General features: G+C 41.3%; 1 pseudogene and 1 gene segment (V, D, J or C); both read right to left on the bottom strand.

The window, feature by feature from the left end:
• Positions 1–10,255: 10,255 nt before the first annotated feature.
• LOC126024209 (immunoglobulin kappa variable 1-9-like) lies at positions 10,256–10,752 on the bottom strand. The segment is given in 2 exon segments: positions 10,256–10,569; positions 10,698–10,752. Coding segments are annotated over 2 exon segments (363 nt in total).
• A 4,549-nt stretch (positions 10,753–15,301) lies between these two features.
• On the bottom strand, positions 15,302–19,629 carry LOC126024545 (immunoglobulin kappa variable 1-9-like; annotated as a pseudogene).
• Positions 19,630–24,072: the final 4,443 nt, after the last annotated feature.

A 24,072-nucleotide genomic window follows, 5' to 3' on the forward strand; every position in this document is an offset into this window, starting at 1 on the left:
TTCCAAGTCAATGTATTCAAATATCCTGAGGAGATTCAAGAAAATTCATGAAGTATCAAATATCTGAGGAAACCTACCATGTCTCAGAAATCAAGAGTTTTCTCTTTCAGCTCACCTGTGGGTGGTGCTTGTTCTGGTGGCTTCTATCCAAACACCACAGCAGTCTCACAGACATCTTCAAGAAGGACATGAATGCCAAGGGCCATTTTCAGCTTCACACACACACTAAGGTGAACAAAGATCTCCCCACACAACTACTGTGTCTCTTCTTGCTGCAGGATACATACTTCGAGGAGCTTCTAACCAACTTCTTTCTAATCAACTTCTTACCAATTCCTACTCTTCCTTTATCAAAGACCACACTGCCCAACACTGACCTCACAGGGATTCCTAGTAAAGAGCCATAACTAGGGCTCATTAAGGCCTAGGATGTGAGGTAGATTAAATACAGTTTAAAAGGCATCACCATGGAACAAAGAAAGCCTTTTCAATGAGTGGTGTTGGCACAACTTGTCAGCCTCTTGCAAAAAAAGACAACACAGACCCTCATCTAACACCATGCACAAAGGTCAAATCCAAGTGAATTGAAGACCTTGATATCAGGCTTGAAACCATAAGGTATATAAAACGACACATAGGTAAAACACTTTATGACATTGAGACTAAAGGCATCTTCAAGGAGGAAGCATCACTCTCCAATCAAGTGGAAGCAGAGATAAACAGATGGGACTATATTAAGTTTAGAAGGTTCTGCACCTCAAAAAAAATAGCGCTTAGAATAAGAAAGCCACTCACAGAATGGGAGAAACTGTTCACCTAATACCCATCAGATAAGAGACTAATAAGGAAAATATGCAAGGTACTGACAGAAATTTACAAGAAAAAAATCTAACCCGTCAATAAATGGAGAGAAGAAATGAACAGACACTTCCTCAAAGAAGAAATAAAAATGGCCAAAAGACACATGAAAAAATGCTCCATATCACTAATCATCAGGGAGATGCAAATTAAAACAACAGTGAGGTACCATCTCATACTACAGAGATTGGCACACATCACAAAGAACAAGAACAATCAGTGCTGGCTGGGATGGGAGAAAAAGAAACTTCTATTCACTACTGGTGGGAATGCCTTCTAGTCCAGCCTTTATGTAAAACAGTATGGAGATTCCTCAAAAAACTGAAAATTGAGCTCCCATTTGATCCAGCTATACTACACTTAGGGATATACTCTAGCAACATAAAAATCCAATTAAAAAATCCCTTCCTCACACCTATATTCATTGCAGCCCTATTTACAATAGCCAGACTCTGAAAACAATCAAGATGCCCTTCAACAGATGAATGGTTAAAGAAAACGTGGTACATGTACACAATGGAATATTATGCAGCTGTCAGGAGAGATGAAGTCATGAAACTTTCCTATATGTGGATGCACATGGAATCTATTATGCTGAGTGAAATAAGTCAGAGAGAGAGAGAGAGAGAGAGAGAGGCAGAATGGTCTCACTCATCTATGGATTTTAAGAAAAAATGAAGGGCATTCTTGCAATAATTTTTAGAGACAAAAGAGAGGAGGCTGAAAGTTACAGTTCACTTCATGAACCTCACCACAAAGAGTGAAATAAGTCAGAGAGAGATATAGACACAGAATAGTCTCACTCATCTATGGGTTTTAAGAAAAATTAAGGACATTATTGTAATAATGCCCAGCGACAATAGAGATGAGGGCTGGAAGTACCAGTTCACAATATGAAGCTCACAACAAAGAGTAGTGAGTGCAGTTAGAGAAATAATTACACTAACAACTATCATGACAATCTTAATGAATGAGAGAAGTAGAATGACTGTCTAGAATACAGGCAAGGGCTGGAAAGAAGGGAGTGAGGACATTGGTTGTGGGAATGTTACACTGCTGAAGGGGAAGGGTGTTCTGTTTATGACTTAAACCCAACTACAAACATGCTTGTAATCATGGTGCTTAAATAAAGATTTTATATTTTAAAAAAGGCATCATCAGGGTCAGAAATGCATTAGAGTGGGAAAATACTTGCCTGCATGAGGCCAACTCGATTTGATCACTTACAGAATTTATCCCTGAAAATAAAGTCAAAAACCCTGACTGCAGCTGTGCACCCCCCAAACTTAAAAGTATTCAATAATAAAAAAAAATACATTTCAACCTGTAAAACAAAATGAACTGGAGACTTAGAATTGAGAACAGGAAACCAAACAAGTCCCCACACTCCTCAACACTCACTGTGCCACTCTCAAGTTAGACTTAGAGAAAAAGAGAAGGGATGTGGAGCAAGAGCATAATATTTCAGTTTGTCATTCATTCACACGACATGACAGATTCCAAGACTAAAACAGCTCCAAAGTAGCAGTGTGTAATTGAATGCTCAAATAAGATTTCTGAGTTTCTTTAGATGTTTCTTTTGTTGGAGGCAGAATTCTGTGATTTAAATGATAATCTGGACCCTGCAGAACATCTCAGAAGAATAAGTAGGCATTGGAAATCTGGAGCTGAAGATTTTCTGCTGGTTTCTCTCTGGGATGGTTCTATTTCTTAGACAGTTTCTGCCATTGAAGGATTTACTCCTAGAAGAACCTAAGGAGAGTGAAGGAGTCACACTGTATCTCCATGGGCATCTTGGAGAGCCAAAAACAGGAGACTACAGAATTAACACCCAGTAGGAAGTACAATCAGTTAGCATATATCTGAGCAGAGTAAAATAGTTTCATCCTAATACCAGGTCAGTTTTAACAACAAGCTGTGGATGAAACCTGAATCCTCCTTTCTCAGTACAGAAGTAGAGGGAACAAAGCTGTGTTCCATGCTGGATACCAGCCTAGGGTGAAACATCTGAAGTAGGGTGCCAAGAGAAGAAAACCAAAGAGACATAAGAGAGAAATCCCTGGGGGGGAAAGATAACAGCCTTGTGGACCAGAAGCCCTGATTCCTGACCACATTCTGTGTCTATTCACTTGTTTGGTAATCATAGGAAGAGCAAAGGTGGAACATGGACAGTCAATTGCCTGTCTATGTTACTCTAACCTGGTCAAAGTTTTACATTTATAAGGGGACTAGGCAAGTGGTGCAGAAGTTCCTGAAGTGTATTTATCTGAAAGGGAACTTTTTTTGAGGGAAGAAATTTGAGAACAGTTATGGACCCCACCCCTGGGACATTCCCCTTGTGGGACCTAAAAATAAAGTTTCCATAAACCACTTATCCAGTCTCTCCTCTCAGTCTCATGTCTACTTCAAAAGTGTTTGAAAATCTTATATTTCTCTCCTTGAGGTGCCATTGGGGTCCTTCACTGAGGGTGCCATGTGAGAATCAAAAGCCCAGCATCCCTCACAGGATCACAGACACACGTGATCTGAAGTTGAAGCCTCATACTACAATCCTAAGGTATTGGGAGACACAGGTCTGAAAGCAAATGCTGACACAGGAAATAATTCACACTAAATTAAGGAAATAGTACAGGTTCAGGAATGTTCTACCACAAGCCTTTGGATTCTAGTAAGATGCCAATAACAGATAATTCAGTTTTAAAAAACTGAAACTGGGTCTTTATTGGGAAGTGAAAACCACACCCTGGGGTAGAGAACACAAAGTGTAAGGCACCAATCCAAAAGATGCTTCAATCCAAAGGTGTTTCCATCCAATGAATAAAAAGCACCAGCAAAAAAGAAACATTCTGAAAAATCAGTGTCACTTCAGGTGAGTCCTGCTCATGTCAGCAGGATTTCTCCTGTCCTCACAGGCCTTCCATGATATATATCTATGGGGAATAAAGGGGCTCCTGGGGTCACTGTGACCCTTTATAACTTTTCCTCTTTAGAACTTTTTCACATGATATGACCATGTATTGCACCTAGCTACCATCAATCACACTAAAATTAGGTCAAGATATAATTTGGTGTGTTGGGATTTGGGGGAGCAACCCCATTAATACCCATAGCAGTCAAGTAGTACTGGTCTTCTATCCAAACTGAAGAGCATGCAGAGCATCATTTCCCTAAACCTGACTTTGACAGTTCTGTCCATCCTTTCTGTTACACTCTCAGCACACCTGTCCTTATTGACAATAGGGCACTCATTCCCACCTCATCTGAAGCCAGGCTATCCTCAGTTATGGTGTCTTTCTGCCACCTAGTGGCTATGTTCTAAAACAGCATTTAGAAACATTTCAGATGTCCCAGAAATCTTGAGACTTTTCGTTTCATTTCATTTCATTTTTCTTTTTCTTTATTTTTTCTTTTCTTATATTACCTTGTATCAACTCTTCTTTTCTCCTTTCCTTTTTTCCCACAGTTTTTATTTTTTTTGAATCCTCATGATATATGTATTACAAAGTTGTTGATAGTTGAGTTCATGTTATAAAATGTTCTAACAGCCATTCCCTCAAGGGTATATACACTACTTCCCACACCAATGTTACGAGTTTACTCCTGCACTTCAGTTAGTCAATATAGCAAAAACATTTCTTCTTCTTCTTCTTCTTCTTCTTCTTCTTCTTCTTCTTCTTCTTCTTCTTCTTCTTCTTCTTCTTCTTCTTCTTCTTCTTCTTCTTCTTCTTCTTCTTCTTCTTCTTCTTCTTCTCAATCTCCTTCTCCTTTTGGGTGGGAGCACACTGGTGATGCTCAGGGATTACTCCTGGCTATGCACTCAGAAATCGCTTCTGGCTTGGGAGACCATATGAGATGCCAGGAAGGGGGGCGGGTGTCTAACTGTCCTAGGCTAGCAGCCGCAAGACAGATGCCTTACCACTCAGTGTGACTGCTCTGACCCCTTCTACTTTTTTATTCATTTTTTTAAATTTAATTTTATTTTTTAATTTTATTTTGATTATATTGGCTTACATATCGATATTTTCACAGTAGTATTTTAGGTACATATTAACATTAAATCAGGGGAATACCCATCATCATATTTGTCCTCCCTCTCATCCCCGTTCCCTTCATGCAACCCATATCCCCCACCATCACCCCCTGGGGGCTACTAGAGTAAGTGGTCCCCTCTTTGTCTAGCTTACTATTAGTGTTCCTCTATCTGTTTGGTCCTGGTACCCTCCCTTGTTTCCCCCTCTATGTGAGAGGTGGAGCTAGATAATTTGAGATATGTGGTCTTGTTTGAAGGAAAGAAAAGCTATAAAATGGGGTAAAAAATAAATAAAAAATAAGTTAAATAAGCTGAAAATGGGTGGAGTCCTTCTAAAGGCTTTCAACCTCAGTTTGAGAGAGGACATGAAAAAGGTAATTGAAACACCACAACAATACAGAAAGAAATATCAAATTAAATATCCAGTGAGCTCTACAGCAATAAAGACAAGCACCACACAATAGTCTCGGTTCTAAAATCAAACCATGCTAGAGTTCAAAAAGAAAAAGAAAGATAAAATAAAATAAAATAAAATTGGAGACATCAACTTCAATATCTTCACCAAAATAAAGAAGTCCCAAAAAATTGATCAATCAATAAATAAATATGTGGATAAAATGATTATTTTGTGCTTTTTTTTTCTTTTTCTTCCTGCATAGGCACAGCAACTATTGGGGATGTTATAAAGGGAATTCCCTTGACCTAGGAGATAGAGGGTTTCTTCACCCCTGAAGAATACTGTCATGAGATTAACTATAGACTCCTTGCATGATCATTTACTCTTTCCTTGGTGCTTTTGTGGTGTATGGAAGACTTCTGCTTCGTCATGGATGGTAAAATCAGACCTCTGTATCTAGAGATCTTGATGTCTGTACAGCTCAAGGAATGGAGCTTATGATGAAGTCTTTCTTTGTGGTTCTAGCAGTTCTGCTTCTTCAGTGTTGTTTTAATCCATCTTCTGTAGTTGGTGGTCTTGGTCCTTATGCTGCTCCTAGGATGGAGCCTGGTTGCAAGTTGTCCTTCCCCACCAGCCAACGATAAGACAAAATCAGAAGACATGTCACCCTTTGATCTGTGCAAAAGCCAAGATCGCTACCTGCTGTAAGCAGCTTCTGCCTTACAGTGCCAGTGCAATTTCGGTGAATCCACCTCAGGGAGAGTGGGTTGCCTGGACCGGCGTATGGAGAAATATGAAATATGAAATAAATGAAACCACACAGAGTATGTGGGGTTAACATGTTTCTGGCAGGAGTGCAACAAATTTAATTTTTTGAGCAGGGAAATTTATAGGGGTAAAATTAGCCAGAGGTAGAATAATTATAATCACAAAGCATAGTACAACAGTAACAATACCTAAGCTATGGGTGTGACTGTAAAAATTCTAGTTTACAAAGGAGAAGGTTACAACTCAGGGTAACTCTTTGCAAGCTCACTTTAAATGCAAAATTAGGAGGAATTTGATCTTTACTGAACTTAGACTCTATTGTTTTAGAGGTTAAGTAAAGGGAGGAGCCAAATCCCCAAAAATGAGTTTCCCTATTTTTAAAGGAGGGTCAATAGTCAAGAGCCAGGATCTGCATTCTGGTTACACCCTTGATTAAAAGGAAATGCAGCTGCAAGGACGTATTTGAAAAAGAGAGAAAAAGTATTGTCTTTGCTTTTAGGGCTGGCTATTATCCAGAAAAAGGGGTTCTCAAATAAACTTTGGTGCTGGAATTCCTGAGTCAAATTATTTGATAGAGGCCATAATCTTGCCTGATATATACAAAGGAGAGATTCTCAAATACTGGCTGAAAATGTAATGCCAGGCATCTCTTTGGAAATTCCTCATCCATCCACACAGGGGAAAAAGGCGTCCACAGCAGGCCTTTTGAGGAATGCCATGGGGGTTCAATTAGTTCTACCCACCAGGAAAATCTGAGGATACATCTGGTGGGCTGAGCCCCCCTAAAAGCTTAGGTATGCCCTGGAAGCTACCTACAGATGACTGGTTGTACAACCAGGACTGGACAGTACGCATCCCGGGACCAACAACATCAACAACAACAAAAAGCTCTAGCCTAGGTTTTGGTCTATGATTGTTCAACAAACAAGATCGCCAATTCCAGTGGTCTGACAGAGACAATCGCAACTGAACGGGTCTTCCGGAAACACAATGAAAGACTCTCCTACTCCTTAATCTTCTTCCCAATCTCCTTCTTTTGTTCCTTTTCAATTTACTTCTCTTCCTCCTCCTCCTCCTCTCTCCTCCTCCTCCTCCTCTTCCTTCTTCTTCTCAATCTTTCTCCTCTCCCTCTCCTTCTTTTCATTATTTCTCCTTCTCTCCTTCTCCTTTTCTCCTCCTCCCTCTTCTCCTCCTCCTCATCATCCTCATCTTTTCTCTACCCTTTTTCCATTTATGCACTGAGATTTGCAATACTGTTACTGAGAGTAATCTCATGCATGTAATTTAACTCCTTTCAGCATCCAGTTGTTGTGCAGAGTGATAATTCAAATATTCTCATAACTGTACCTTGTCCTGACAGAGACTTTCCTCTGTCAGGAAACAGACACTGTAATATGCATCATTAGGCCATATTTGGAAATAATGACAACAAAAACAGCAAACAACAACATCAATGAAAAAATTTCTTTTTTTTTGGAACTTCTTTTTTTTTGTTTGTTTTGTTTTTTGGGCCACACCCATTTGATGCTCAGGGGTTACTCCTGGCTAAGCACTCAGGAATTGCCCCTGGCTCGGGGGACCATATGGGACGCTGGGGGATCAAACTGCGGTCCTTCCTTGGCTAGCGCTTGCAAGACAGACACCTTACCTCCAGCGCCACCTCACCAGCCCCCAAACAATTTCTTTATTGTTTTTGTTTTTGTGCCACACCCGGTGACACTCAGGGGTTACTCCTGGCTATGCATTTAGAAATTGCTCCTGGCTTGGGGGAATATATGTGATTCCAGAGATCAAACTGACATCAATCCTGGGTTAGCTGCCTGCAAGGCAAACGTGCTACCACAGTGCTATTGCTCTAACCCCAACAACACAGTTCCTTAATAAACAGCTTAAGTAGTTAAGCTTGGTCACAGAAGCAGGTGATCAAGAATTTAGCAGAGATGCGTGTCACCTAGAGCTAAGCACTCGGTGTTCTGACCTACATGAGATGTCAGCGGTATACCGTCAAAATGCATCTCTGCAGGAAAAATGACAGAGGATCAGTGGGGAAAAATGGGGAGAGCTGAAATCTCCTGACCCTGTTCCAGATTTTTCAATTCAGCCTAAAGTCTCCTTCCAGAATCTTCTACACCAGCTCTGAGAACCACAGCTGCTGCTTTTGTTAGGAGGCCTCAGGGCCTCAGACCTTTGGACCATGACTGGTGACGTTTGTACTCTTGACTGCTAAAGAAACCAACTGTAAAGTTTCCACAAATAATGTCTAGTATCATAGTTTCATTTGTTGAGTGCTAGAAATTGAACTCAGAACTACACTCATGTGAAACACACGCTTTTCTCATTTGTGTTCCAGTTCTAGATGGTTTTTTATGGCGATGAAGCTATGCTGTATGTCAAATGGTGTGAAAGTGCTCACATATGGCCATTATCCTTGAAATACATGTTATGCAAATAAATAGTTCTGATTTTAAATGCTAGCTTAATCTAATCTAAGTTATTACATTAGTTTATTCTTATTAACAGAGATGAAGAAGGTAACTCTCAGTCACGCTCCTGAGAACCAAGTTTCAGTTGTTACTCACATTGCCTTCAACAAGCTGGGGTGACACTTGTGTCAATGTGGATGATGCCTGTGGCAGATCTTAGAAACTTCTCAGGTTTCTGTTGTTGTGGTACAGGTGTGAGAACTCTCTGAACACATTGAGAAAACTGGATGCTGGAACCTGTAATGTTGTAAGGGAATCCAGACGGGAAAGCTAAACCCGTGCCACTGGCCTCTCAAGGTGTTGCTAGTGAAATTGTGCTGCCTGATCAGGCAGGACCGAGACAGCTGCAGGAGCTAAGCAAAGTCCCATCTCAGTTCCCAGATTACAGGTGCCTTCCATGAACCAGCCATATTGCCTTTCTTAGCTGGAGCCTGAGTTCAGGATCTAGAGTGAGATCCTACATTCAGTACATGACTAGGTGTATCCCAGCTAGTTGTAGGTGTTGCATTATCCTTCATCCATCCTTCACTATCCAGATCCATCGCTAATTATTTAACACTACCGTAGGGACCAGTTTTGAGAATTTCTGTGTGGTCAAGTTTTAGGTGACAGAAAGAGAAAACATGGAATGCAGATCTGGACTTGTATTTTGAAAAATTAAGTTTTATATTACAAATGACACCCATAGAAAATGTTCCCATTCTAAAGAGGAAATTGCTAGAAATATTGCTAGAAATACGGGGACTGTTGGCCTATTGGAGTGGAAAAGTACAATTAAAAACATACAACATTACGATAAAATTATGATTTTCACACATCTTTCATTCTGATTGTATGAATCCTTAGCAGGCAAGAAGCACCATCATTATAATCCAGGGTGTTTTCCCTTGAAGCCAAATGCTATATAACATTGACCTTAGTACAGAAGGTTGGAATTTCCTTCCTTTATGTGATTTCTCAGATCCCCACATTTTCTCCCAAAACCTATTTTATGCAATTGTATAAACCTCATTTCACATTCAAGAATTCAAAATACTACAATTTCTGGGCTGGAGCAAAAATCTAGGTGGGAAGAGTACTTGGCATCCCACATGGACTCTGGATCCCCCCCAGAAGTGATCCCTGAGATAAACACCAAGATTAATGCTATATATTGGAAGGGGTGTATCCACAAAACAGATAAACAAGTAAGAAAACCCCACTTTTCCTCTCATTAAAGTTGACTTTTAAAATTTTCTGTTAAAGATCAAATTCCCCCATTAAAGAACTAGTTCTGTGTCCCTGCCCCAAGCTCTGCATGTCTGACCCCTGCAGAATGCTCCCTCTGACCCAGGTCAGAAGTTTTTTGGCAGGGTCAGGATGTGCTTTTACACTTTGGTGTGGGAACATATTTTATTATTAATTTTAAAATAGAAATTACTACGGTGGTTTCTAGAATATGTAGAATGATTATTCCTCCAATATAAACTCTGAGTAAAACTGTCACACACACATTCTTAAGCTAAATAATCTCTATAAAATAAATCAGCATATTCATAGTCATTTCAGTACATATGGGATGATAAGGAGAATATAGAGGCTAAAAGAGTCATTTTTCCTTCTTGAAAAAATTAGCATATCATAATGTGACTTCAAGTGAGACATTCAGTGGGTGCAGTAACCAAAAAGGAGAAGCTGGAACTGCTCAGCTTCACACAGCACATCTCTAGGAGTTTATGTTCAGCCCTGTATCATTGTGGGAGGGTAACTACTATATTGTTGACAGTAATAAGTGGCAGCATCTTCATACTTTAGGCTGCTGATGGTGAGAGTGAAATCTGTGCCAGATCCACTGCCAATGAATCCGGACGGGGCCCCAGGTTGCAAGTTTGATGCATAATAGATCAGAAGTCTAGGAGCTTCTCCGGGTTTCTGCTGATACCAATTCAAATACTTGCCAATATTCTGATGGGCTTTGCAGGTGATGGTGACTTTCTCTCCCAGAGATGCAGACATGGATGGAGACTGGGTCAGCTGGATATCACCCCTGGCACCTGAGAGAGACAATAGAAACACTCAGCATCACCATTTACCACCCTTAGAAATACTCCATTCACCACCCTTAATTCCTATCCCTGAACCCAGAGCACTAAGCACAGTAAAGCCTAGTTTCCCTCCTTACCAGGGACCCAAAGTAGCAGGAAGCTGACGAGCTGCACAGGGGCATTCATGTCCACTGTGTGTCTTGACTGGGACTGAGTCTCCACAGGGCAGACTCAGTTTTCTTGAGTGTTCTGGGCAGGAAGTTGTGAGACTTGCAAATGAGAAGGGGCTGAGCCTGCTGGGTAGGCAGAGGGGTGGAGGGTTTTTGTGGGAGCAGCATAGCTGAGAGAAGGTGGGGTTCAGTTCCAAATGGGGAAGCAGAACTTTGCTCCCAGTGAACATGCTTGTTTCAAGGGGCATGGGAGTCAATCAGCGTGGGTACACAGGGCTTTATCCTCTGGGGTCCCTGAGAGTCAGAACACTGCTTCTTGCTTGCTCTTCTCCAGTCTGTAATATGATACCATCACAAACACTCCAAGAAACTATAGATATCAGTGATTTCTCATCTGTACATTTTATTAAGGCTAAGTAGGTTTCCTGTACACTGTAATATACTATATTCCTATATATTTAAAATGAATAATATTTTACAAACATTCTATTAATTCTTGTGGGCTCTCAGACTGGTGATCACTCTGAACAAAATTCATCCATCAGTAAAGGAGCCCATGGAGGCAAAGCAATTGTGGTGCTGCTGTACCAAAAACTGTCAGGCCTGTATCTAGAGGTGTTCTGGATTATAAGATTCCTGGGCTCTGACTTGGCCCAGCACAGACAATGCTCAACTATTACCCCCCCCTTACCAGTTACCTATATGTGGAACGTGAGGAATTGCCATTTAAACAAGACACAGTTGGTACATGGTGATAGTACAGTGGGAATGTCTCTTACTTTGCAAAGGCTGACTTGGTTTTGATCCCAGCAACCCATTTGGTGCCCTGCTACTACCAGTGACCTCCTGAGTCCAGAGCCAGAAAAAGGAAACAGTAGACACTACCAAAGATCATGGAGAGGAGATGCTTTTCTTCACCAGTAATTAGCCTGGGGCTGGAGCCTCCCCTGGTTCTTCCATCAGAAGGAGCAGCACCTTCTGTAGGCAGAATGGTCTGTTTGATTCAGAGTGGCATGGGTGGGGTTTGTGAATCAGAACAGGAGATCAGAGAATCCACACCCTTAAGCCTCCCTCAGGGAGGTGGTGGAGATGCAGTGGAGGTACTGATGGGGGAGACAGAGGGACTGGGGAGAAGAGAGAGTAAGTTCAGAAATGTCCCGAGGGTATGATCTCAGGGAAAGCAAGTGACAGAAGCCTTAGAATAGAGCAGCCAGAGCTATGGAGGGGATAGTGCCTGAGAATGTCTATAAATCTGTAGCCCTTCCTGAGAACAGTTGGGGCCTGTGTCTGCCTCACTGAACCCACCTGGCAGAGTCCCAGGAGGGAATGTGAATGAAGACTTGCTTGGGAGATAATTTATTTTTTCTGTTTGGTGTGTGTGAGTGAATGTGTATTTAGTATGGGAGAAAGGCGTAAATAATGTGGGTGAAATTGTGTTGGCCTCTCTAAGCAATTATTGTCCAGTTGAGTCACATAGATTATGCAAACAGTTGAAGATATGGAACATGGCATGCGTTTCTCTCTCTCTCTCTCTTTCTCTCTTTCTCTCTGACTTATTTCACTCAGCATAATAGATTCCATGTACATCCATGTATAGAAAAATTTCATGACCGCATCTCTCCTGACAGCTGTATAATATTCCATTGTGTATATGTACCAGAGTTTCTTTAGCCATTCGTCTGTTGAAGGGCATCTTGGTTGTTTCCAGAGTCTTGCTATGGTAAATAGTCCTGCAATGAATATAGGTGTAAGGAAGGGGTTTTTGTATTGTATTTTTGTTGTTCTAGGGTATATTCCTAGGAGTGGTGTATAGCTGGATCATATGGAAGCTCGATTTCCAGTTTTTGGAGGAATCTCCATATTGCTTTCCATAAAGGTTGAACTAGACGGCATTCCCACCAGCAGGTGGATAAGAGTTCCTTTCTCTCCACATTCTCGCCAACACTGTTTATTCTCATTCTTTGTGATGTGTGCCATTCGCTGTGGTGTGAGGTGGTACCTCATAGTTGTTTTGATTTGCATCTTCCTGATGATGTGGGAGCATTTTTTTCATGTGTCTTTTGGCCATTTGTATTTCTTCTTTGTCAAAGTGTCTGTCATTTTTTCTCCCCCATTTTTTGATGAGATTAGATGTTTTTTTCTTGTAAATTTCTGTCAGTTGCCTTGTATATTTTGGAGATTAGCCACTTATCTGATGGGTATTGGGTGAATAGTTTTCTCCCCACTCAATGGGTGGCTTTTGTATCCTGGGCACTAATAAAGTTTAATTAATCCATCCGCCAATAAGATTCCCCAGCCTGGCTGGCCCAGGGGCCAATCCCTGAAGGAGATGAGCCCTGCCAAGGTCATGATGAAGATTGTATTAGGGAAGGGATATAGGGAGGTCTCCAGCTTTTGATGATTTTTAAAATGATTGGATCTTGTCTAGGGGTATCTTCCTACTACTCCCTTGTCCTTCCTGGATAGCTACCTGGTACAGCCAGGTAGACTGAGGCAGGGTCTATGGAAATAGGCCTCACAACATGTGGGTCCTTACAAAATGGTATTTCTCCCTGCTCAGAACCTAAAAAAGAAGACTGCTATGTGCCAAATGGCGTCTCTCCTTATTCAGATTCAGGTCCTAATACAGACCAATAGCAAATGGTGGACTCTTGGCTAAAAGGGCTTAAAAATATAATCAATAGGGGCTGGAGAGAGGAGCATGGAGGTTAAAGCATTTGCCCTTACATGCCAGGAGGACAGTGATTCAAATCTAACATCCCCATAATGTCTCCCGAGCCTCCCAGGAGCTATTTCTGAGCATAGAGCCAGAAGTAACCCCTGCAGCGCTACCACGATGTGACTCAAAAACCAAAAAACCAAGAAAATACTAATAATAATATATATAATCAATAAAAAGCAATTTTCCAGATAAAATAATATTTTCCCATATCTACAGTTACTCTAAAGAATTTCAAATTCTGAGCAGGCAGAAAGTTCCATCATGTGATCCAGCCAGGGTGTTTCCTCATGAGTCCCAATATTATGACATCAAACTTTAGTACAGGGGGTTGTTATCAATCTTTTATGTGATTTCTCACATCCCTCTGCATTTTCTCTCAAAACCGTCCTTTAATCTAACCAGTGTAAATTTCATCTTATACTCAAGAATATTGAGTAGTAAAATATCACATGTTCGCTGGACATGAACATAGGCCAGTGTGTAGGGGCTTGACTTACATACTGCCAACCTATGTTCAATCTCCAGCATCCCATAGGATTCCTGATCCCACCAGTAGTGATGATTTCTGAGCACTAATTCAGGAGTAAAAAGTGGAGTACTGCTGCGTGTGTCCCCAGAACAAACAAACAAACAAAGAAACAAATACCCCATAGTTCCTGTCACTGAAGTTGCATTATTGTTTTTCAATCCAGTTATAGGATCAAATCCCCCAATCAAAGAAACAGATCAGTGCCCCCACAAGCTCAGCATTTTGAACTCCTCTGGGATCTTCTCTCTGGCCCACTCAAAAGTTCCTTGGCAAGATCAGTAGTGTATTTAAGAGATGCCTCTATAAAAACTACATAAAACTCTATAAAAACCTGCCTTCACACTTTGGTGAGGGAAAATATTTCATTATTTATTATTCATTTTTATTATAATTATTTTGGTTTGGGACCATACTTAGTGGCACTCAGGGGTTACTCTTAGATATGTGCTCAAGAACTTCTCCTTGGGTGCTCAGGGTAAAATATAGAATGCCAGTGATTGAAATTGGGTTGGCTATCATGAAATACCAATGTTCCCAGCACTAGTAGTTTCTACTAGAAGGAAAAAAAAAGATGTTTAGTAGTAAAACCATCTTAATGAAGTAATATTTCATTATTTTCTAGGCCTGAAAAGTGTAGTCACTCTACTCCCAAAGAATTAGCCTCATGATTGTAAATATTGTTTAAGTACAGCATTGTGTTTTGTAAGAAAATCAATTAAAAATTACTTTTCCCACCAGAGGACTCTCCACATCATCCTGACTTCCATGTAGGATATCCATAGAAACCAGGGTCTCTAACTACAGAAACCTGACACCAACAACAGTTGATTGTGCAATCAAATTTTTACTGGAACCATAGAGAATGACTCAGGGGTTTGGACAACTGACGGCTTTTCTGGGGGACCCCCCCGGCCAGCAGTGGTGAAGGGGATGCAATGCCGCAACTTATTCGTGGGATCACTGAAGCCGACCCGATCCGAAATATCTATGGGAAAAAATCTGTAGAGGTTAGAAAGAGGCCTAAGTCTTTTATCTGATCAAGGCAATTTATTAAGCAGGCAAGCACTTATATATATTTTTTACACAAGGGGAAGTATGTCTCAAAAACTATTGGTCATTTCAAACCATCTCTTATCCAATTATATTCCAAGCCATAGGCACATAACCAAAAATGAATAAAGGTACTAAACATTAAACTTTATGGGCATACAAGCATTGGTCAATTCAAACAAGCTTTTTCACCAATTATATGCTTACTACAGGTATTTTGGCCAAAAAGGGAAAAAGGATAGAGTGTGCCTTGTTAAGCACAGCCCCAAAGGAGGTGGGAAAGGAAAAAGGGGGGAGGGCATGACTCAATGACTGAATGGACTGATCCTAGCAACCTTTAGCTTGACCGGAATCAGAGACATATAAGGAAATATTATCTTGTCTCTGGTCTCATGGCCCTGTGGTTAGTACAAGGGGCTATGTTGTTGCAAAGATTTCCTATTTTGCTCATGGGCTAGGAACCTGCCGGCAGTCACGTATGCAGCTCAGTGGAACTATCCACAGAGATAGAGGCTAAGGTTGATAGCACCCATTTTGTGCAGGCTAGAGCAGTCTCCCACATCTCCCCCTTCTCTGTATAATAAAATGAAAAGTTTGTTTCCCCCATATTTTGCTGGGCCTATGCAAACAACAATTGCCACTCTCACACCTCTTTATTACTGTATTTTTTAATTCCTATCCTTAAAAAAAAGAAGAGCTTACTAAACCTTCTGCTATTGCTTTAATAAGTCCACTGATGATACAATAATTTTCAGAAATATATTTGTTACTGAACTTTTTTTCTTTTCTTTCTCTTTTATTTTTTAGTTTTTCTTTTTATTTTCTATTTTTTAAATAACTTTGCATTTGGTCATTTTGAAACAAATATATTATGATTATGACCAGCTATGGACAACTATGTGATGCAACATCTTAAATAAATTTATTGTGGAGAAAAAGAAAATACTTTTCCATTACTAATAAATTTATTAGAAAAAAACAATACGGGGCCCGGAGAAATAACACAGCGGCGTTTGCCTTGAAAGCAGCCAATCCAGGACCAAAGGTGGTTGGTTCGAATCCCGGTGTCCCATATGGTCCCCTGTGCCTGCCAGGAGCTATTTTCTGAGCAGAACAGCCAGGAGTAACCCCTGAGCAATGCCGAGTGTGGCCTAAACACCAAAAAAAGAAAGAAAGAAAGAAAGGAAAAGGAAGGAAGGAAGGAAGGAAGGAAGGAAGGAAGGAAGGAGGAAGGAAGGAAGGAAGGAAGGAAGGAGGAAGGAAGGAAGGAAGAAGAAGAAGGAAGGAAGAAGAAGAAAGAAAGAAAGAAAGAAAGAAAGAAAGAAAGAAAGAAAGAAAGAAAGAAAGAAAGAAGAAAGAAAGAAAGAAAGAAAGAAAGAGAAGAGAAAGAAGAAAAAAGAAAAGAAAAGAATAAAACGAATACTAAAATAAAAAAAGATGGGCAAGAAAGAGAGCACTGCTCTAGAGCCTTTTGCTTGCATGCTGCCAACCTGGGAGAGACCCTGCTTGATTGCTACATCTCATATGGTCCCACAGCCTGCAGGGGAGACTTTTGAGTGCAGAGCCAGGAGTAACCCCTGAGAGCCACTGGGTGTGCTTAAACAATCAATCAAGCAATCAATAAAGTTTATTGGGGGCGTTGGGCTCTGAGTGTCACCCTGGGGAGATACGTCAGAGGTTACTGCTGGCTATGCTCTCAAAAATTGCTCCTGGCTTGGGAGACCATATAGAATGCCAGAGGATTGAACCACTAGGCTAGCGCTCAAGGCAGATGCCTTACCGCTTGCTTCACTGCTCTGGTCCCTCAATCAATACTTTTTTTGGGGGGAAAGGGATCACACCCGGCAGCATTCAAGGGTTACTCCTGGCTCTATGCTCAGAAATTGCTCCTGGCAGGCTTGGGGGATCACATGGGATGCCGAGATTCAAACCAATGACCTTCTTGCATGAAAGGCAAATGCCTTACCTCCATGCTATCTCTCCAGCCCCCAATCAATACATTTTTTTTTAAAAAAGAAAAGATATTGGGTTGGCAGCGTGAAAGATAGATCTCTCCATTCTGGTCCCTCAGTATTAATTATTTTTCCTTTTTTTGGGTTTTCGGGCCACACCCATTTGATGCTCAGGGGTTACTCCTGGCTAAGTGCTCAGAAATTGCCCCTAGCTTGGGGGGACTATATGGGATGCTGGGGGATCGAACCGCAGTCCTGATCCTTGGCTAGCACTTACGAGGCAGACACCTTACCTCTAGCATCACCTTGCCAGCCCCCTCAGTACTAATTTTTTAAATTATCTTTATTTAAACACAGTGGATTACAAATATAATTGTACTTGTATGATTACAGTCATGTAAAGAACACCCCCCTTCACCAGTGCAGGATTCCCACCACCAATTTCCCAGATTTCCCTCCTCCCCACCCCACCCACACCTGTACTCAAGACAGGCTTTCTATTTCCCTCATTCATTCACATTGTTATGATAGTTTTCAGTGTATTTATTTCTCTAACTGCACTCATCACTCTATGTGGTGAGCTTCATGTCATTAGCTGCACCTACATGGGAGGATGGGGGGAAGTAAGGGTTGGGACTGAGGCAGTAAAATATTAGAAATGAGCTTTGTAGGGGAAGTATCAAGGTCCCAATACAAGATGGATATTATGGATATATAGAATATATGCACACAATAATATCAATATGAAAAAAAAAAGAGAAAAAATTTCCACTGACCTCCCAATATAAACCAGTGCTAGAACAGCCTGCTCTCCTCCCAGAGCGCATTCCCATTAGTGTAGTGAGAGATAGGGGGAAAGCCTGTTGACCCCTATAGAGTCCACCTAGACCGGTGTCCAGGGAAAGACTGAAGTCCAGGGCTGAAAAACCCTATACCTGGCAAGGGCTCGTCTCCAGAATCAAGGACGAAATCGGAAGCCAGATGTCTGCCCGCCCTCCTCCCCATGCACCTCCCCCCTGGAGTACGGAGTGAGGGGGGAACCTGAGGACCACTAAGAGTCCACCTGAACCCACTTCTGGCCATCTAAGCTGGCACACAGGGAAGGCCTGGAGTCAGGGGAAAAAGACAAGGACGGCTGGGGGCCTGCCAAGCCTCCCAGCACTCCCCAGGCTAGGGAGAAAGGTTCTGCTATGGGGTCTCCCCCAAACCCCATACCTGGCAAGAGCTGGTCTCCAGAATCAAAGAGGAAACCGAAGCCAGATGTCTGCCTGCCCTCCTCCCCATGCACCTCCCTCTGGAGTAACAGAGGGAGGGGGAAAGCCTGAGAACCACTAAGAGTCCACCTGAACCCACATCTAGCCATCTGAGCCTGGCACCCAGGGTAAGGCCTGGAGTCAGGGGAAAAAGGGCAAGGACGGCCTGGGGCCTTGCCAAGCCTCCCAGCACTCCTCAGGCTAGGAATAAGGGTCCTGATAAGCTCAGTTTTTCTGATACTATTAGTTCAGTGTGAAAATTCTAATTTCAGTTGACAAAACGTCTTGATGCTTAATTTTTCTCAGTCAAGTTTATCGATGCTTTTTTTCTTTTTTTTGAGCTCCCTGAACTTTCCATAATTCTACTCTAAACTTCTTGAGAGGATACCTATTTGTTTTCTACTTTTTAGATTATTAGAGGAGCCATCGTGATTTCTGTAAATTATGGGGTGTACAGCCAAATTACTCCATTGGCAAAGGCTGTAGATTGCTTCTTAAATGTACAGAAATGGAATTCAGGGGTTACAAGATAAGCGCGGCCATGGAGCGGCCTGCATTTTGGGTGGTGGGTCCTGAAGAGGCTATAGTCCCTTGGATGTAGGCAGGCTCAGCAGAGAAAAGCTGTACTAATTTTTTAATAGAAATTAGAACAATGATTTCTAGAATAGGTGTAGTGACTATTCCTTCAACATGAACTCTGAGTAAATCATTCATCCATATACTTAAAAATTATCTTTAAAAGTTAAATCAAGCAAATTTATATTTAGTCTATATTTCAGTGAGATGGGATGAAAGGGAGATATAAAGTCTAAAACTATTACTTTGCTTCTTCCTGAGGCTTTGACCACATCTCAGTATAGCTGCATCTTACACTCTCAGCAGGTGGAGACATCAGGAGCTTGTATAAGGGCCGCCCAGCCTCACCCAGCTCATCTCTGGGGGTTTATGTTCTGGCCTGTATCACTATGGGAAGCCAATATTTACTCTCTTGACAGTAATAAGTGGCAACATCTTGAGACTCCAGGCTGCTGATGGTGAAAGTGAAATCTGTACCATATCCACTGCCACTGTATCTGAAAGGGACACCAGGTTGCAAGTTTGATGCAGTCTAGGAGCTTCCCCTGGTTTCTGCTGATACCAGTGCAAATAATTGCTAATGCCCTCACTGGCCTTGCAGGAGAGGGAGACTTTTTCTCTCAGAGATGCAGACTTGGATGGAGACTGGCTCAGCTGAATATCACCCCTGGCACCTGAGAGAAAATAGAAACACTCATTATCACCATTCATTACACTTCTTTTCATGAAATTCAGGGAACATTAAGCCCAGTGAACCCTAACCTGGGAGCCAGAGTATCAGAATGCTCAGAAGTTGCACAAGGGCCCTCATGTCCACACTGTGTGTCCTGACTGGGACTGAGTCTGCATAGGAGACTCAGTGTTTTTGAGTGTCCTGGGGAGGGAGTTGTGAGATTTGTAAATGAGATGGGGCTGGGCCTGCTGGGCAGCAAAGGGGTGGAGGGTTTGTGGGGAGCAGCACAGCTGAGGCAAGGTGGGGGTTCCTGTCTCTCTAGTGCCCTCTTCTGCCTCAGAGAATATGCTCATCCACAGTGGAACAGGAGGCCACCAGTTTGGCTATTGAAGAATGGTGTCCTCTGGGCTCCCTCAGAGTCAGGACCCTGCTTCTTGATCCCTCTACCACAAAGAAAGACTCTATCAGATGACATATTAATATAAACTGAGGATATTTACATTTTCCTTTGTTTTCAAGCCTGTGGATATAATTGTGGTCATGGAAACTTCTTTTGCAAGGTCAGAGCAATAATAAAGCATTAAGTATTTGGACTCTCATGTTGATTCCTGGCATTGCATATGGACCCCATTTCTGCCAGCACTTCTGTAATTCCTTATCACAGAACCAGTTGTAAGTGCTGAGTACTGCCTGGTATGAACTCCCAAACAGGAAAATGTTATTTAAAAATTGAACAATTTATTTCACAGGCCTCTCTCGCTATGGTCCTAGAACCTATTAATTGATCATTGTAAACAATACTCTGTCATCTGCTTGAGCAATTTAGGAGGCCTGGGGACAATATGGGATGCTGGGAATCAAATCTTGTCCCTCCTGGAAAGGCTGCATGCAAGGCAAATGCCCTATTGCTGTGTTATCTCTTCAGCACCATACACGCACATTCTAATGTATGATGCTTTTAAAGCCAAGTTTAAACTCACCAGCAGAGATTCCTAGGAATTAGCTACAATAGTAACTGTTTATAATTTGCTCACCAACTTACATGCCAGCTTCATGAATCACTTTGATCTATTCCTATTTACCAATCAATTACAGTTGTAATATATTGATCGATAAACTATCTATGTGTGTTTATGTTTTAGTCTGTGTATGATGGCCACCTTTATGTTAGTCTAACATCATTTGTGTCTTACATAATGTCCATCTGTATTATATATTGTCTTCTACCTTCCTTCTCCCCCACATGCTACTCAGTAAAACCTTATTTTTATTGTTTCCTTGTGCTTACATATCCCATATTTGTTGCTTTTCCTATTAAACCACTGTACCCCATAAAGCTCTATACCTTATGCCCTGGAACACCATCCCTCTCCCACTGCCCATATACCCATCCTGTTGGATTTCTGGATCGTACCCTACTTAGAATTCTTTCTCTAACCGCAGGGTGTGACCTGGATTTGTATTACTGAGTCCCACTCTACTAAGAATTTGTTCTCCACCCTAAGTTGTCATCTGCTTCTAGCTAAGCTTAGCAATCATTCTCTGGTCTTCCTCCATTAACCTTTCTTAGGAGTGCAAGGCTTGTGTGTTGAAATTCCTGACTTGCAAGTAGGAATTCCTAAACTTGTTTTTACCCCCTTTCATGGTGTGATTTATTTCCTGCGTTGGTATTTGCTTCCAACATCTACAGGTCCTGGTTTTGGAGCCTGAGGTTTCATTCTCACCACCACACAACCCTTCATCACTATGAACTACTACTGCTCTGCCCAGAATCAGCTTTTTTAATGGCCTTGGATGAAGAACTTATCTCAGCACATGGCTCTAACCAGCAGATACAAGACATTTACCTTGACACCCTGACTGCCATCAACAACAGATCACTTTCTTAGCTTAAACAGTAATCCAGATTCTACCAAACTCTGACTTCTTCAACAGACTGGGGAGGATATATGCACTTCTGTAGGTTTATTTCTTCATATGTAAATCTTTATTCAGGTATGGTATTGCTCCTTCAGAATTTTTAATCAAAATAGGAAGGGACATGTGTATTTTATATGTATTTTGGGGGGAGCTGTGCTGTTATACCTCATATAAATAATTCCACATGTCATCATCCCACGGAGAATGGGAAGTGGGTATGGAGCAAGTCATCAGAGGGAAATAACATAAAACAGACTAAAGAAAGATGATACAAGGGTCTTGGGAACTTTGTACCATGTAGACCAAGAGAGAATGGGTTGGCAGGGACCACAGTCTTTATTAGAAAGAGAAGACCACCCCCATGTGTGGGAGGTCTAAGATTAAAAAAAACCTATCTAGAAGTTCTTCCCATCCAGTTGGGTCTTTGATATGTAAAAGAGGAAGCCATCATTGTTAAGGGTGAAGCCAATATACCATAATAGTTTAAAGTGAAGACTAGTTAATCCAATATCAATAAAAAATTATAGAGTATGACATCTTCTGAGGGCTTAATACTACAAAACACCCCTAGTATTCCAATATTACATTGTGGCAATATCCTTTCTTTTAGCTTAGACCCAATAAAATATGTCTTTTTGAAAGAAATCTTATGAAAGAAAGGAGTTTCCAACTATTAGGGATAGGAACGCAAATATTTATATGTTGCAAGTGGGCCTTTATCCTGAACATTTGTCATATTGGCTTTACTTAAGCTTTAGTTGCTCTAGTTCCACCATATATCCCCAAACTTTGATTCTCATCACTGGAACCAGGGACAGATTTTGAGTTGCTCTGGCAACAACATAGGACTTTTGTAAGTTCAAGAATAATGGGCTGGAGCAGTGGCACAGAGTGGTAAGGTGTCTGCCTTGCAGGTACTAACCTAAGATGAACCACAGTTTGATCCCCTGGTGTCCCATATGGTCCCACAAGCCAGAAATGATTTCTGAGCACATAGCCAGGAGTAACCCCTGCCCACAAAAAAAAAAAAAAAAAAAAAAAAAAAGGTTCAAGAATAAGCTTCTCACAAACCTGGCAACAAATTGTAAACATGGACAAGCTTTGTGTTGCCCTGGTAATGACATTTGACTTGTCAGAGTCCAAGGATTCCAATACTATATCTGACAATGACAGCTACGATGCGAAGAACTTTTCTCAGGATCTAGAATAAAGACTCTCTGGTGTTAGGCAAACTTAGACTATCTGAAGCCTGCAGTTGGAATGTATGACCAAATCTTTCTTGGAAAAGGCCACCTGTCCCTATTTAGGCTAAATGTTCTTCTTTTTTTTTTTTTTACTTACCCAGCTTTTACTCTGCCTATGCAAAGTAATAGCCAGTTTCATAGCTCCTATCTAGAGAGTCCTGCCTCTTGTGGAGAACATTAGGAGAATATCTATTTTGGTTTACCACATACTTTCTTCATTTTAGTAAACAAATAAGGAGGATTTGTTGGGTTGATATCCGTTTTCACCTAAAACAAACATGGCTTTACCTCTGCTCTCTTTGTATGTAAAATATTCACCTAGGCAGATAGGCCTTCTAGATAGGCCCTTTGTTTTTGCTCCCCTTATCCATAAGGTGATGTTGTTATCTCATAAAACTGCAGCTTTGGTGGTGGTCTCTCTCTCTCTCTCTCTGTCTCTCTCTGTCTCTCTCCTCTCTTTTTCTCACTCTGTCTCTCTCTCCGCTCTTTCCATGAGGTGTAAGGCTCCTATAGCATATATGTTTCACCCTCCTAAGCTTGGTTTGGATTATTTCCTGGGGTGACTTCTGATCTAGACATGCTTTCCCTGGGGTGGGTTTATGGTGTGTGGGGTATTAAAGAGGTTTGTAGATCTGTGGTAACCCCTATATTTCTAAAAGAGAAGCAATACTAGCTATTCACTCACAGTGCAGTGAACGTAACTATTTATCTAAAATGCAACTTCTGATAGCTACTACCATGAGGCACCCAACTCCCTTCAGAACCCCTGTCTATATCAACCAAAGGGCTCTATGTCTCTGGTACTGTCTGTCCACAAGTTTCTAAGATCTAGGCCCTCTGTGTAATCATTTATGTGGTCTGTCTGCCATCTAGTGAATACTGTGTGGTACAGCAACATCTGATTTCAGGCTTCTGTTTCAGAGGAGATATTCCAGTAGTCTGTGACATTAAATATCTAATATTCAAACTAGGTCAAAATTGAAAAAAAGAATTCTCTCCTTCATAAACTGTTCAACTATTTGAGAAGAAATGACTGATGTGAGTAGATATTCCTAGAGATGTGTATTAGCAAGAGCTAAGCACTAGGTACTCTGACCATATGAGATCAGAGGGCATAACTTCTGAAAGAATTTCAGGAGGAGGAGGACCCTGCAGGTGATATGGCAGCTGATTAGTGTGGGAATTTGTAATCAAGTGTCAGCTCAGGTTTTAATCCTCCTTCCAAAATCATTCAGACCATTTCTGAGGCCCACAGCTGTAGCATCAATGAGGAGAACTCTGAGATCATAGTTCATTGGACCACAGAAGAAAAGGTTTGTACCAACTGTGTCTGCTTTAGAAACAATATGTAATATTTCTCCTTTTAGTTGAATGTCCAAATTCACTTCTGACTGTTGATGACTGTGTCAAATCTAGGTCCTTC

The sequence above is a fragment of the Suncus etruscus genome, chromosome 12, assembly GCF_024139225.1.
Source record: "Suncus etruscus isolate mSunEtr1 chromosome 12, mSunEtr1.pri.cur, whole genome shotgun sequence".
In the NCBI taxonomy this organism is placed as follows: domain Eukaryota; kingdom Metazoa; phylum Chordata; class Mammalia; order Eulipotyphla; family Soricidae; genus Suncus; species Suncus etruscus.